General features: G+C 38.0%; 2 protein-coding genes across 2 annotated transcripts in view; one reads left to right on the top strand and one right to left on the bottom strand.

Annotated features, from left to right (window-relative positions):
• SPX (spexin hormone) overlaps positions 1-2,536 on the top strand; it is a 7,614-nt gene extending 5,078 nt beyond the window's left edge. The window contains 1 exon segment of the mRNA XM_023725464.1: positions 1,666-2,536. Coding sequence (XP_023581232.1) covers positions 1,666-1,724 — 59 coding nt within the window. The 3' untranslated portion in view covers positions 1,725-2,536.
• Positions 2,537-12,599: 10,063 nt separating this feature from the next.
• Positions 12,600-16,916, bottom strand: part of GYS2 (glycogen synthase 2) — a 61,429-nt gene continuing 57,112 nt past the window's right edge. Inside the window, exons 15-16 of the mRNA XM_004390631.3 lie at positions 15,385-15,465; positions 12,600-13,268 (exon numbers count right to left, since the gene is read on the bottom strand). Of these exons, the coding sequence (XP_004390688.1) occupies positions 13,023-13,268; positions 15,385-15,465 (327 nt within the window). The 3' untranslated portion in view covers positions 12,600-13,022. The remainder of the gene's footprint in view (positions 13,269-15,384; positions 15,466-16,916) is intronic.

The following is a 16,916-nucleotide window of genomic DNA, read 5'->3' on the forward strand; positions in this document are numbered from 1 at the left end:
ACCCCCACCCCCAGCCGACACGACATGATCTGCTGTTGTTGTGCCCTTTCTGAAACACTATTTAGAGGCAATTTGGGACAAGAAGGTAAAGTGCAGAGTTAAGAAAAAGCAGGTACTACTGTTTTGATAAGCTGGCATGGCTCTCTCATTTTCAGAACTCTTGCAATGAATAAAGATGAGAAATAGTTGACTAGTGGGAAGAGGATGTTGCATTCAAGGTGATCTTTTCAAATTCAAGATCTGGAACACTTAATCCATATTTGAAGGAGCCCTGGTGGTGCAATGGCTAAGACTCAACTGTTAACTGAAAGGCTGTTGGTTCAAACCCACCAGGCACTCTGGGAGAAGCCCTATGGGGTAGTTCTACTCTGTCATATAGGGTCACTATGAATCAAAACTGACTTTACAGTACACAACAAAAACATCCATATTTGAAGCCTGTAGGCGGAGAGCTCTGCTGGAGATAGGTTGATAGTGAAGTTGAAGATTTGATTGTTAGGAAAATGTGCAGAACCAGAAGGGACAGTGAGCTAGAACTGAGAGGAAAGAGCTAATTTTAAAGAGGCAAAGAGCCAATTTTCACTGGAAGTTTTAGGGAAGGATGAGACTATAGGTCCCCATTTTAAATCCTTTTTAGAAAACATAATTTTTTTAATTATTGAAGTTTTCTAAATGGCTTATCTCAATGATGAAATGAGGCAATCCAATTTTACTAGTCCAAATTTCTGGAAAAGCTTTGGGTTCCTAAATGATATATTAATTACTAGTCTCCTTTAGTATTTCAGTTCTGAAGTCCCTAGATTATTATTTGGAATGCTCTCATCGTATAGTGGATTTTTATTTCAGTGGAGTACAAGGCTGACTTTCTTGCTGAGTTTTTTCTCTTCCCTTTAAAGAATAGCCTATTACCTATAATATCTCACAATGTGCCTGCAATTCAGGCTAAAATGTAACCCAGACACTCAGATTATATTGTAATTAACTGAGGGAATGTGGTTGCATATAAAGAGGATCTTGGAGAAAATTAGAGGGAGATACACTTGCCTCTAGCCGCCCCTTCTTCCAAGGCATTGTAGGTTTTAGCCTTCTACCCTTTCTTAGGGCTCTAGGAACCTGCTGTCATCTTGCTCTTTAGCTACCCCTTTCCCAGCTGTGGTATCTCATGCTCTGAAGCTTTGTAATCCCATCAAGCTAATAAGTGTCCCTTCTTTTTGTCTCTAGCTCACCTAATAAAGGAATAGTTACAAAGGTGTTCCTATGTCATCTTTCCTATATAAGATGCACTTTAGCATGAAATTTATAGAGAGACAGTACCTTGATGCAAGAGAATGATTCCAATGGTGGATGTTTTAGGCACGAAGCATACTTATCAGAGCAAGACACGTGGCCCTCTCAGATTTCTCCTAAACATACCATAGCATATTTTCATTTCTTATGAAGATTCAGATGTCAGTGCAAATGCTCTATTGTGTCCTAAGCTGATGGGAAAAATGTTTAAACCAAATCAGTCAAAATCCAATTTTTTGGATTTTCAGTAGCAGAGTGCATGAGTTAACATAATTTAGAGGACTAAATTTTTTTTTCCTAAGGTTCTCTTTATTTTTATCTTTTCTCCTTTTAAAATGTAGGATGTGTTTTCATTTTATGCTTTTTTTTTTCTTGCAGCTGAAGAAGAAAACTTTGATCAAACTCGATTCTTAGAAGACAGTCTGCCTAACTGGTGAAAATATTCCAAATTACCTTCATTTACTGTTGTATTCTTGTTGAGAACATGAACCGTGTGAATAAAACTCTCAGACCCTTTTTGTTCCATTTGTAACATTAGGAACATGCGTAGCTAGTTTCATTCTTTCAGAAGCAAAAGTAATGTGGAGTTCTTAACTGAGAACGTCATCACCTTCTTTCACTGATTCAGGTCCTGCTTCGATCACCTTGTGTCTCACTACTGACTTTTTTTTAGAGAATTTAAGATTATAAGCTAAAGACTCTTTTGAGTGTCTTTTCCTTTTGTTACAACCAATACCCTTCTTGATCTCATAATTCTTAGCTGGTTTTATATACATATATATACTGTTAACTACTTGCATTTTCTTGCCCATTTAGCAGTGACTCCCTCTCTCCATTTTCCCACCCCGAAGGAGGCAGGACTGGAAAGAAGGTTGTGTGTTTCTCACTGTAGTTCATCCACGAGAAGTCAGTCGTTAAGAAGGTGTGGGAAGGGAAGGACTGGGAAGAAGCCTAGTGATAAGAACACTTCATGTGGTTGCTGAGAGAGGGGATAATTGGTGAGCCAAGAGTCAATGAAAGATTTGCTGAAGCTCCACAGCTGGAGGTCCCCCATCACTCTTCAGGGATCTCCCTAAATTCAGTTTAGAAACATGGATCTAAAAGTGACAATCTGCTCATTTATATACTGTACAAAGGGAACATACTAGTTCTTTAGAGGTAACCGGTTTTCCATGGCTAAACAGACTGAAAGACTCTGCTTACTCTAATTGCCTAGAGCTCTAGGTTTTGAAACTGTTTAATCCCATAAAGGCACACTGATAACATAAGTGCATGGTAATATGCCTAATGTACTCCTTTTTATTGTCAATTTGGGTTGAATATCATAAATAAATATATATATGTACATATACATACACACATACATATACATATACACACATATATACATACAAATACACTTATCGCAAGCATAATTATTTTCTTTCTGAATTATAATAAGGGTCATCATGTTCGTTGTGTTTTTTTTTTTTTTTTACCTAATTCAGAGTTGTTCATGATAAATGTCATAACTGGAAATTATTGTCAATTCTTACTGTCATCAGTATATTGCCATTACTTAAAAAAGAATATATGTGAACATTTCTGTAACTTGGAATTACAATTTCACTGTATTAAGTGATCAAAACTCTGCTTGTAAAATTTGTCTGTGTCTTGCTTCACCACTAAATAACGAAACTATATTCAAGTTAATGTAACATGATCTCTGCTAAAAATAAAAAAGGTTAACATTAAAAAAACGGTGTGCATTATAATAAGCACTTGTCATTAATTATGATTTGCACATTTAATTTTCAAGAGAGATTTGCTAGACTGTACATATGTTAAATTTAATGAGAATTATTTTCATTTATTCATCTGACATAAATTTACACATCTTACCTATTAAATATTATATCTATTACAAAAATACTTTAAAAAATGTATCTTAAATCATTCTTCCAGCAACTATGTAGAGCAATATTTCTCAAATATCAAGCATTTCACACTAAAAGTGAAAGTTTTAAAAAGGTCTCTAAATGACCAATAGCTGTTAAAATCAGCTCCCAGTATTATAAGCACTTCAATTCTTTAAATGTTCTGCCCTGCAGAAGTGATGAATCACAAAGGTTTCTATCCCGAGTTTGCTACAACTTATTTTTTTAAATCTCTTTTAGGGTGCCTTTGCAATTCTCTTTATTTCTATCTTTTTAAAAACTGAAATGAACAAGAGATCGCATATCAAAAAATTTTCACACTGCATAGCTTGTATTTTAAAATCGGGGAATTTTTGCCTTCAATAATATGTATTATATCCTAACTCCAGATTGGGGCCCTGGTGGTGCAGTGATTATAATAGCATTTGGCTGCTAGCAAACTTTCAGCCACTTCTGGCACAGTTCCAGTTGCTCCTCCCCGCTTTGCCCCTAAATCCATCTTCCCCATAGCTGTATGGCCTTCACCTTGGGCTTGCAATCTTTGTTTCCCTGGGTGTCCTCTTCCCACCATGCCACCATTGTGGAGAGAAGAAGGCAAAGAGGACTGGCATGATAAAAACAACTTGCAACCAGCGTGTCTTCTTTATCTGGCTATGATACATAAAAGTCTGTATCTTATCAACTTCAAGCTGCAGTGTATTCTTTCACACTCAGGAGAAAGGGAACTAGGAAGGTAATCTGTTGATCTCCTCCTACTGAACTATAAATTCCTTTAGGAAGAGTTTATTTCTAATTTTATTTGCTCTTTATGACCACCATGAGAAGCTGGCATTTTTATCCCCCACTGTTACTCCATAGATATTTAGGCTCACCCTATGGCATCTCTTTGGACTTTCCCAAGTAGACTTGACCAGTCCCTCTTCTGAGCCCCCCTTGTACTCTGGAGAACTACTAATATAGCACTTGTAACATTTTATATTTTAATCTGTACATGTAAAACCAGTATATACAGGGTCTTAGATTCTTAGTGCTGCTGAGTGTCTTAAGAGTCTTTGTTACAGATATATATATATAACAAAAATACTACAAGTGGGTGGCTTTAAAGAATGGAAATTTATTTTCTCACTGTTCAGGAGACTAGAAGTCTGAATTCAAAGTGTGGCTCAAGGCGGCGGTCCTTCTTTGTCCATTTCAGCTTCCAGCAGCCAGCAGTCCTTGGTTCCTCCATGATCTTCATGTGACATCTATCTATTTATCTACACCATTTGTGCTTGCTTGTCTATGCTGCTCCTTATGGCTCAGCAGTGATTAGGTTCAGGACACCCTACACTGATAGTGCCTCATTAACATAACAAAGAAACCCTATTCCAAATGGGATTACATCCACAGGTATAGAGGTTAGGATTCTAACACATATTTTGTGTGGAGACAATTCAATCCATAACACACAATAAAAACTGTATATGTAAAGCTAGTTCTGTTCACCCTAACTCTTACCAAGGAAGGAGGGGTGGAACAATTCATAATAAATGTTTTCCTATCGGCTGATTAGGCACACACACTATTTCTATAGTTCCTGTCCTCCAATTTATGAATGTGTACATTCTTTAAAAGCTTCCATTTTTTGTACCTCTGCTTCTCCCCATAAGACCATTCATGCATACAGCTACTGTGTCTAAGATACTGTGCTACACATTGGCTGTAACATAGCCATTTATTGAAGAAGAGGCTCAAGAAAATGCCAAGGAATCATAGGCAGATGGACAGCAGAAGGAGGTATCCTGTATCTCATATCCCAGGATGGAGGTGCTTAGGCTGAGCATGGCGGGGCATGTTATGGGTTGTTCTCTGAGGGGGCTCCCCTGCTCCTGCTGATTTTTATAGGGGTTTTGGAAGGGTCAGGAAGCCCACACTAAGCATATGGTAGCGGAGGCTTTTGTAGATGGAAGAGTGGTCACACTAGTGGAGATAAACATCTTGCAGCTAGAAGCCAGCTGCCCAAGGGAGTTGCATGTCAGTGCTGATAGCCTTGTACAGACTGTCCTGTTAGATGGAAGGGAAATTTTCAATCCCAACTAGCTTGTGGCCTCTCTAGAGATAAAAACTTCAGAGCAGGGATGAATTACCCAATAAGCAAGGTATGCCCAGGCTTACATTAAACAAGGTACTCATCGGCGTACTTGTGTTTACTTACTAATCTGCAGTGTATAATTTAACACAGGTTTCACCACATCTTTTTTAAGCCCATGAATACCTTGCTTAATGTAAGCCCGGGAATACCTTGCCTCCTGCTTAATCCACCCCTGCTTCATAGTCATCTAGCAATAATCCTATTTGTCTCTCCTTATTAAGCCTAGTCAGTCTTGGGGAAAGGATAAAAGACTGGAGCAAGGGGATGGAGTCAAGTGGTGCAACAGTCTGAATGGGAGAACAAGTGCAGGGCAAAAGCTCTGGTTCCTACCAAACAAAGCAAACAACAACAAAAACAGTTGCAAACAAAAAGTCACATACAAAGTGGAAACAATAAGACTAAGCTCTGATTACTCAACAGAAACCACGACGGCAAGAAGGCAATGGGATGACGTATATAAAACCTTGAAAGAAAAAAAATTGCCAACCAAGAATAATGTATCTTGCAAAACTGTCATTCAAATATGATGGCAAAATTATGAGATTTTCAGATAAACAGAAATTAAAGGAACATGTAAAAATCAAACCAAACTTACAAGAATTATTAAAGGGAGACCTTCAGTTAGAGAAACAACATCCTGAATCTAGGACACAGGAGAGCAGCAACCTAGGTAATGAACTCTCAAGGATTAAACAAAACTAAAGATTTACAACAGGGAACCAGAGAGGTCATTCTGTAAGTGACAATAATGTCAGAACAATAAAAGAGGGAATAACTGATGTAGGAATAGAACTTTCAGATGGACGGGAAGTCAAGGCAATATCAAGTAATAAAAGACTGGTTTAAATAAAGTTTCAGTAAACACAAAATCTACAAAAATGAAAGATATGAAAAAAAAATCCACAAATAAAAGGAATTCAGTATAGGAGAGTAAGAGGAACAAAGAAAACATTAGCACCACAAAAAAAGCACTACAAAATGACAGCAATAAACTCACACCTATCAATAATCACACTGAATGTAAATGGCTTAAATGCACCCATAAACAGACAGAGAGTGACAGAAAGGATAGAAAAATAGGACTCATCAACATACTGTCTACAAGAGACACACCATAGAAACAAATACATAAATACATTAAAAATCAAAGGGTAAAAAATACATATATCAAGCAAACAACAGCCAAAAAACAGCAGGAGTGGCAATACTAATTTCAGATAAAATAGACTTTAAAACGAAATCCGCCAAAAAAGACAAGGAAGGACATTACATAATGATTAAAGGGGCAACTCACCATGAGGACATAACCATAATAAATACCTACGCACCCAATGACAGGGCTCCTAAATACATAAAACAAACTCTAACAGCACTGAAAAGAGAAACTGACAGTTCCCCTATAATAGTAGGAGACTTCAACACACTACTCTCAGTAAAGGACAGAACATCTAGAAACAAATTCAACAAAAATACAGAAGATCTAAAGGCCACAATCAACCAACTTGACTTCATAAGCATATATAGAATACTCTACCCAACAGCAGCAAAGTACACATTCTTCCCAATGCACATGGAGTGTTCTCTAGAATAGACCACATCTTAGGCCACAAAGCAACCTTCAACAACATCCAAAACACTGAAACAATACAAAGCATCTTCTCTAATTACAACACCATAAAAGCAGAAATTAATAGCAGGAATAGCAAGGAAAAAAAATCAAATACGTGGAAACTGAATAAAACCTTGCTTAAATCCACTGGATAATAGAAGAATTCAAAGATAGAATCAAAAAATTCCTAGAATCAAACAAGAATGAAAACACACCATACCAAAACCTTTGAGACACAGCAAAGGCAGTGCTCAGAAATCAATTTATAGCAATAGATGCACGCATCAAAAAAAAAGAAAAGGACAAAATCAAAACATAAGCTACATAACTCGAACAAATAGAAAGAGAACAGCAAAAGAAGCCCGCAGCCACCAGAAGAAAGGAAATAATAAAGATCAGAGCAGAAATAAATGAAATAGAGAATAGAGAAACAATGGAAAGAATTAACAAAACCAAGAATTGGTTCTTTGAAAGAATCAACAAAATCAACAAATCATTGGCCAAACTGACAACAGAAGAACAGGAGAGGATACAAATAACGCAAATAAGAAATGAAATGGGGGACATTACAATGGACCCAACTGAAATAAAAAGGATCATAACAGAGTACTATGAAAAACTATACTCCAACAAATTTGAAAACCTAGAAGAAATGGACAAATTTCTAGAAACACAACACCTATCTAAACTAACACAAACTGAGGTCGAAAATCTGAGCAGACCCATAACAAGAGAAGATATTGAAAAGGTAATAAACTACTTAAACTATTTCAGAATATAGAAAAGGAAAGGATACTTCCGAATTCATTCTATGAAGCCAGCATAACCCTGATACCAAAACCAGGCAAAGATGCTACAAAGAAAGAAAATTACATACCAGGATCTCTCATGAATATAGATGCAAAAATTCTCAGCAAAATTCTAGCCAATAGAATTCAGCATCATATAAAAACAATAACACACCTCAACCAAGCGGGATTCATAACAGGTATGCAAGGATGGTTCAACATTAGAAAATCAATCAACGTAATCCACCACATAACTAAAACAAAAGAATTATGCAGAAAAGGCATTCAATAAAGCCCAACACTAATTCCTGATAAAAGTTCTCAATAAGATAAGAATAGAACGGAAATTTCCCAACATAATAAAGGGCATCTATACAAAACCAACAGCCAACATCATTCTTAAGGAAGAAAGGCTGAAAACATTCCCCCTGAGAACAGGAACAAGACAAGGATGTGTTTTATCACCACTCGTATTTAACACTGTGCTGGAAGACCTAGCTAGAGCAGTAAGGCAAGAAAAAGAAATAAAGAGCATCTGTCATGGATTGAACTGTGTCCCCAAAAATATCTGTTAACTTGGCTGCGTCATGATTCCCAGTATTGTATGATTGTGTATCATTTTGTAATCTGATGGGATTTCCTCACGTGTTGTAAACTCTATCACTATGATGTAATAAGATGGATTAGTGGCAGTTATACTGATGACGTCTACAAGATTAGATAGTGTCTTAAGCCAATCTCCTTTGAGATATAAAAGAGAAAAGTGAGCAGAGACACATGGGAACCTCATACCACCAAGAAAGCAGTGCCGGGAGCAGAGCGCATCCTTTGGACCTGAGGTTCCTGCACTGAGATGCTCCCTGACCAAGGGAAGACTGATGCATCACAAGGACCTTCCTCCAGAGCTGACAGAGAGAGGAAGCCTTCTCCTTGAGCTAATGCCCTGAATTGGGACTTACAGCCTACTGGACTATGAAGGAATAAACTTCTCTTTGTTAAAGCCATCCACTTGTGGTATTTCTGTTATAGAAGCACTAGATGACTAAGATAGCATCCAAATTGGAAAGGAAGAGATAAAACTATCCCTATTTGTGAATGATATGATACTATATAGAGAGAACCCAAAAGACTCCACAGGAAAACTACTGGAACTAATAGATTCAGCAGAGTGACAGGATACAAGATAAACATACAAAAATCAGTTGGATTCCTATACAACAATAAAGAGAACTATGAAAAGGAAATCAGGAAAGCATACCATTTATAATATCCCCTAAGAAGATAAAATATTTAGGAATAAATCTAACCAGGGATGTAAAAGACCTATACAAGGAAAACTACAAAACACTAATGCAAGAAACTAAACGAGACCTACATAAATGGAAAAACATACCACGCTCTTGGATAGGTAGACTCGACATTGTGAAAACGTCAATTCTACCCAAAGCGAGCTACAAATACAATGAAATATGATTAAAATACCAACAGCATTCTTTAAAGACATGGAAAAACTAATCATTAACTTTATATGGAAAGGGAAGAATCCCCAGATAAGTAAAGAACTACTGAAGAAAAAGAATAAAGTAGGAGGACTCACACTACCTGACCTCAGAACCTACTACACAGCTACGGTAGTCAAAACTGCCTGGTACTGGTACAACAACAGATACATTGACCAGTGGAACAGAATGAAGAACTCATATGTAAATCCGTCGACCATTTGGAGGCCTGGTGGCGTAGTGGTTAAGAGCTCGGCTGCTAATCAAAAGGTCAGCAGTTCAAATCCACCAGATGCTCCTTGGAAACCCTATGGGACAGTTCTACTCTGTCCTATAGGGTCACTATGAGTCAGAATCAACTCAACAGCAACAGGTATGTAGGTATATATATGGTCACCTGATCTTTGACAAAGGCACAAAGTCCATTAAGTGGGGAAAAGACAGTTTTTTTAACAAATGGTGCTGGCAAAACTGGATGTCCATCTGTAAAAAAAAATGAAACATGACCTATACCTCACACCGTACACAAAAACTAATTCAAAATGGATCAAAGACCTAAATATAAAACCAAAAGCTATAAAGATCAAAGAGGAAAAAATAGGATCAACGCTAGAGGCCCTAATACATGGCATAAATAGGATACAAGCCATAACTAACAACACACAAACACCAGAAAATAAGCTAGTTAACTGGGATCTTCTAAAAATTAAACACTTATATGCTCATCAAAAGATTTCACCAAAAGAGTAACAAGAGAATCTACAGACTGGGAAAATATTTTGGCTGTGACAAATTAGACAAAGGTTTAATCTCTAAAATCTATAGGAAAATCCAGCACCTCTACAACAAAAAGACAAATAATCCAATTAAAAACTGGGCAAAGGAAATGAACAGACACTTCACCAGAGAAGACATTCAGGTGGCTAACAGACGTATGAGGAAATGCTCGCAATCACTAGCCATTAGAAAAATTCAAATCAAAACTACAATGAGATACCATCACACCCGACATAACTGGCACGAATCAAAAAAAACAGAAAATAAGAAATGTCGGAGAGACTGCAGAGAGATTGGAATTCTTATACATTGCTGGTGGGAATGCAAAATGGTGCAACCATTCTGGAAAACAATATGCAATTTCCTTAAAAAGCTAGAAATAGAAATACCATACAATATAGCAATCCCCCTCCTAGGAATATATCTTAGAGAAATAAGAGCTGTCACATGAATAGACAAATGCACACCCATGTCCATTGCAACATTATTCACAATAGCAAAAAGATGGAAACAACCTAAGTGCCCATCAACAGATGGATAGATAAACAAACTATGGTACATACACACAGTGGAATACTACACAACGATAAAGAACAATGATGAATCTGCAAAACATCTCACAACATGGATGAATCTGGATGGCATTATGCTGAGTGAAATGAGTCAATCACAAAAGGACAAATACTGTATGAGACCACTATTATAAAAACTCATGAAAAGATTTACACACAGAAAGAAATAATCTTTGATGGTTACGAGAGGCGAGGGGTGGGTAGGGAAAACCACTAAATAGACCATAACTTTGGTGAAGGGTAAGACGGTATACAATGCTGGGGAAGTCAGCACAGTTTGACCAAGTCAAGGTCATGGAAGCTTCATAGACACATCCAAACTCCCTGAGGGACCAAATTACTGGGCTGAGGGCTGGTCTCGGGGGACATCTAGCTCAACTGGTATAACATAGTTTATAAACAAAATGTTCTACATCCTACTTTGGTGAGTAGCACCTAGAGTCTTAAAAGCTGGTGAACAGCTATCTAAGATACACCACTGGTCCCACCCTATCTGGAGGAAGGGAGAATGAAGAAAACCAAAGACACAAGGGAAAGATTAGTCCGAAGGACTAATGGACCCCAACTACCACAGGGTGCACCAGACTGAGTCCAGCATAAGTACATGGTGCCTGGCTACCACACCGACTGCTTTGACAGGGATCACGACAGAGGGTTCCGGACAGAGCTGCAGATAAATGTAGAACAAAATTCTAACTCACAAAACAAACAAACAAACCCAAAAAAAACCAGACTTACTGGTCTGACAGAGACTGGAGAAACCCTGAGAGGATGGCCCCTAGACACCCTTATTGCTCAGTAATGAAGTCACTCCTGAGGTTCACCCTTCAGCCAAAGATTAGACAGGCCCATAAAATAAAAGGAGATCAAATGGGCACACCAGCCCAGGGGCAAGGACGAGAAAGCAGGAGGGGACAGGAAAGCTGGTAATGAGGAATCCAAGGTCGAGAAGGGGAGAGTGTTGATACGTTGTGGTGCTGGCAGTCAACGTCACAAAACAATATGAGTATTAATTGTTTAATGAGAAGCTAATTTACTCTGTAAACCTTCATCTAAAGCACACACACATACACACAAAAACAGTTGCCACTGAGTCAATTCTGAGTCATGGTGACCCCATGTGTCTCAGAGTAGAATTGTGCTCCATAGGGTTTTCAATGGCTCATTTTTTTGGAAATAGATCACCAGGCCTTTCTTCTAAGGTGCCTCTGGGTTCACTCCAACCTCCAACCTTTTGGTAAACAGCCGAGCGTGTTAACTATTCTGCCAAGTGCCTTTAGATATATTATCTTACTTAAATGTGTAAAAAAATTAAACAAGAGATTATTGATATAGTTTAAATCTTTAAATATTGATGTATTTATTGATTTGGATTCAACAATTTATCTTCTATGGAAGAGTAACTAAATTTTCCACACAGCTTTCCATTTAAACAATAGAAAAATTGTTTTAGTCAAGAAAGGTAACATCTTTCTATCATTAATATGCACCTGAATTGTAGATTTCTGAAACTGCATTTTAAATATGCAACAGGAGCTGGGTTTAGAAGGTTATTTTCTTGTGGATTCTGATTCTCTGAAAAACTAGATATAAAGTTATGGTTCTGACTTACGTGCAAAATGCAAATGCTCATTGAAAGCTCTAACTTGTTCCTGTCCAATCAATTCCTGCTCATGGCAAATGCAGAGTAGAACTGCACTTTACAGGGTTTTCAAGACTGTGAAGTTTTGGAAACAGTTCACCAGGCCTTTCTTCTCAGGCACCTCTGGGTGGGTTCAAACTGCCGATCTTTTGGTTATTATTTAACCAAATACTTAATCATTTGTGCCATCCAGAGACTCTGATGGAAAGATCTGTGTTGCTGTTGTTGGGTGTCATCAAGTTAGTTCTGACTCATAATGACCCCATGTGACAGATTAGAACTTCCCTATAGGGTTTTCTTGGCTGTAATCTTTATGGGAACAGATCACCAGGTCTTTCTCCCGCAGAGCCTCTGGGTGGGTTTGAACTGCCAACCTTTTATTTAAAAAATGTAGGTAGTGGACATTCGTGGCTAAAATGGGATCCTTCAGGGGAAAATGAGAAACCTGTTTGTAGGGCATAGAAGCTGTGTAAATATGAGGCAAAGGGTCACAGTGATGATAAACATAAACAATAGCAGAAGAAAGAATTTTATTGCTTAAAATGGCTACGGTATTTAAAAAATACTTTCAGTCTTCTCTTTTTTAATTAAAACTCCTCCCTGTGCCTAAATTTACTGGGGAAAGGGAAGCCGGGGAAAATAACTAGGATTTTATTTTAAGAATCTCCAAAATGCCATTCATTTAATCTCTTCTACTTTCTAGGCACAGAATAAATTCCATTGTCATACTTAGAAGAAGGAGATGACATTTATGGTATTTTCATTCCTTTAAATAATCATTCTTATTACATTATCATTAAATCAGCTCTGTTCAGCAAGTAAGGAATTCAGTTTCTTATATTCACCATGGAGCTTTTTCTTGCCATGAGGAACATGACCCAGAGAAAGTGGCGACTTGATATTTAACCGATCCCTTTCAGCCTCCTCTTCCTCGTTGTATCGCTCATCCTCATCATCTTCCACATCACTGCTCTGAGGACTGGAGGCCTGAGACAGTGAAGGAGAAGGTGGTACTGAGGGAGGCCTGGGGAATTTAAATCCTTCGGTCTGCCAAAGACACAAATAAGACACAGACATTACAATGACTTCAAGTTTTTCAATGATGGAAACACCGTGCATGCTCATTTAATAAAATACAGAACTGGACATTTTCTGTGGTATGTTCAGGTACTATTAACTTTGATTTATTTTGATTCTGGTACCACCAAGCTCAAGAAAGATTGATTAAGTATACAGCTATCCCTTATCAAGTACTAATATGTGCTAGTTGCTATATAAATGTTACCTTATTTAATCTTTGTAACAATACTCTGATAAATTTGTTCTTCCCATCTTATAGAAGAATAACTAAGGCTTAGAGAGATGAAATGAATTGCCCAATGTCACACAGCACATGAGCGTCAGAGCCAAGATTTGGTCCAGGGCTGTGATGATGCCAGAGCCTTTAATGTCAACTGCCGTGGTACATTGCGGACAGCTCCAGGCTCTGCGTTATCCTTTGGATTTGCTCAACACGGAAGCCTGGACATGCCACTGACGGCTACTACTGGAAAGAAGCATGGAAGCTAAGCCACTGAGTTGGCTCTGAAGCTCCATTAATTGCTGTTATTTCAGGTAACAAGCAAATATTGCTGGGTTTAATCAGAATGCCCTTCTAACTAAGATTCATAGAGATAATTCATTTAATAAGGACCTACTGAGTACTAACTACGTGTTAGGCACTGTAATCCCACTGAGGCAACAAAAATGAATAACATTCATTTTGAAAATGAAAAATGATCGCAGCAGGAGACAAATGTATAAAATTATTATAGTGCTTGCCACTGTGCATTTCAATTATTCATATACATTATTATAATGTCATACATGTACAGTCATTTCAAGCTTCAGATATTTTCCTGAAAGCAGAATGAAAAATGAATGAGTCCTGCATCTTGGACCTGGCTCAGAGTAGGTGCTCAATACATACTAGTTGACTAAGTCGATAAATATAGCTGAACTATCATCAAGTGGAGTGACCACATCGAAGCAATTAACTCTCTGAATGCTAGAGTCGTAAACATGGGAGAGGGAATTTGTAGCAAAAGATTAAGAAAGCCCTTTCTCTTTTTGTACAAATTTGACCTTGGGTTAACTTTCTGGATCTGTTCCCCTGGAGTGTCAGTTGTTTTATAAGGCAAAAGTGTTTATGGTCAAGTGACCCTGACTGATAAATTGTATCTATAAATAGAGAATCTATAAATACTTGGTGGTGGTGGAGATCCTAGCTTTTGGGCATCCCTGAATTCAGGGATGCTTGTCATAGGCATATTCCACATGGGGAACATGAAAGCTTTGTCTGTGGAGATTTACAAGAGATACTGACTCCAGTGGGGTATGGAGCTTCTAAGCTAAGGTGGATCCCATACCCAATGGTATGGGTTTCATCTTCTTGTTGATCTGTTACCTGGTGAGTAGGGGGAGGAGAGGCAAAGAAGTGCAGCTTCTAGATGGCTGTGAAGACTGCTGTAAGGTCTCTTCCCCCTGAAGAGAAATACCTGATGCTGGCTGCCCTGCTTTCAGTCTGTGTTTCCTGTCTTATATCCGTCCAAGTGAATCAGATGACACATGTGGCCTACGGTAGTCTTGTAAAGATAAATATCTAATTGAACCTTGGTTGGAATCAACTCAGTGGCAACAGGTTTGGTTTTGGGTTTTTAACTGAACCTTATAAGGCTCTCTCGCCCCTAGTGGGCACTGCAAAATGCAACATAACGGCTCATCTAGTCTAATTTCTCTTATGGGACTTGAATTCACTTTTTATTCCTCTTGCCAAGTGGTCACCCTATATTTAAACGCTTCCTTGGATGGCAAATTTACCTCCTGCTAAGGTAGCATAGTTTATTTTTGAACAATTTCCAAAAGAATGCATGTCTAATGGAGTAGTTTCAAGCACTAAGGAAGGGAGAGTTTTATATCAGATAATATGGAGCTGCTCTTCCAATGACATCTGTTAGCCGCCTATCTGCTCACCCCACGTATAAGGCTATCAGTTCCTCTACTCTGCTTTGATTTAACTATGAAGAAGTATGCTAGTTTGTGTTTCCAGCTACTCCAAAATTAAAAGGTACCACTAGAAATTATCATAAATAGGCAGTTAACAAACTATGTAGAGAATATTTACCGTTGGTGGTGGTGTTGGTTCCATGTGGAATTTATCTGGAAAAGCTCTGCTCAACGTCAGGTGCCTGGCATGCCGGTAATACTATGACATAAAGCCAATTCACGGGTTAAAAAAAGAAGATTTAGCCATATCACTATCCAAGCTATTAATAAACCTATTCTCCTAGTTATGAAATACATAGTTTTTAAAAAGTAGCAGAAACTATTCTTAAGTTTGAGAATCAGGAAGCAAATGACAGTTTATAGTTTTATTATTTTTAAATTCATAAGCAAAGAAATATTATAGAAGTTGGGGGTGGGGGGATACTGGCCATACTGAGCTCTGCATTGAGCACTAAGGCAGTGAGAACGCTGCCTTCATTCTACAGAGAGGCAGTGTGGCATGGAAAAAGATGGGGCCTGGACAGTCCAACAAACGGGATTTGAATCCTGCTTCTGACCTTAGATAAGAAACGTAACTTCTAAAGGCGTTATCTTTCTGCTTTCATTACAAAATGGAGATAGTAAAATTAATCACCCAGTGTTGTGATGAGCACCGGCATTAGTATGAATAGATCCTCGACAAATGGCAGCATTTCTCATTTGGTCAGGAGAGGTTAACAGTATGTAAGTAGATATATTAATACTATGTGAAGGCAAAGTCTATTTATTTTTTATTAGATCATCTGGTGCTAAGATATGGGAACATCTGGGTACTTATCAATTTATTGTATGGTTGTAAGGAGGTATTTCCTGTCCATGTCATTTTGAAAAACGCTATTATTCTCATTCTCCACTGTATTGATTAATGCTGTTGTTGTTGTTGTTAGGTGCTGTCAAGTTGGTTCCTACTCATAGCGACCCTATGTACAACAGAATGAAACACTGCCCGGTCCTGCGCCATCCTCATCATTGTTGCTATGCTTGAGCCCATTGTTGCAGCCACTGAGTCAATCTATCCCATCAAGGGTCTTCCTCTCTCTCGCTGACCCTTTACTATTTAGCAAGCATGATATCCCTCTCCAGGGACTGATCCCTCCTGATAACATGTCCCAAGTATGAAATGAAGTCTTGCTATCCTTGCCTCTCATGAGCATTCTGGCTGTACTTATTCCAGGATAGATTTGTTCATTCTTCTGGCAGTCCATGGGTATATTCAATATCCTTCGCCAGCACCATAATTCAAAGGCGTCAATTCTTCTTTGATCTTCCTTATTCATTGTCCAGCTTTCACATGCATATGAGGCAACTGAAAACACCATGGCTTGGGTCAGGCCCACCTTAGTCCTCAAAGTGACATCTTTGCTTTTTAACACTTTAAAGAGGTCTTTTGCAACAGATTTGCCCAATGCAATGCATCATTCGATTTCTTGACTGCTGCTTCCATGGGTGTTGATTGCGGATCCAAGTCAAATGAAATCCTTGACAACTTCAATCTTTTCTCCATTTGGTTGATTAATTAAACTTAATTGATTAATATGATCACATTATCTCTCTAGAGTGAAACGTCAGAACACTTCTCTTGATGTTTTCCTTAAACATTTTTAAAAATTT

Source organism: Trichechus manatus, unplaced genomic scaffold (assembly GCF_000243295.1).
Source record: "Trichechus manatus latirostris isolate Lorelei unplaced genomic scaffold, TriManLat1.0 scaffold00313, whole genome shotgun sequence".
Classification (NCBI taxonomy): Eukaryota; Metazoa; Chordata; class Mammalia; order Sirenia; family Trichechidae; genus Trichechus; species Trichechus manatus.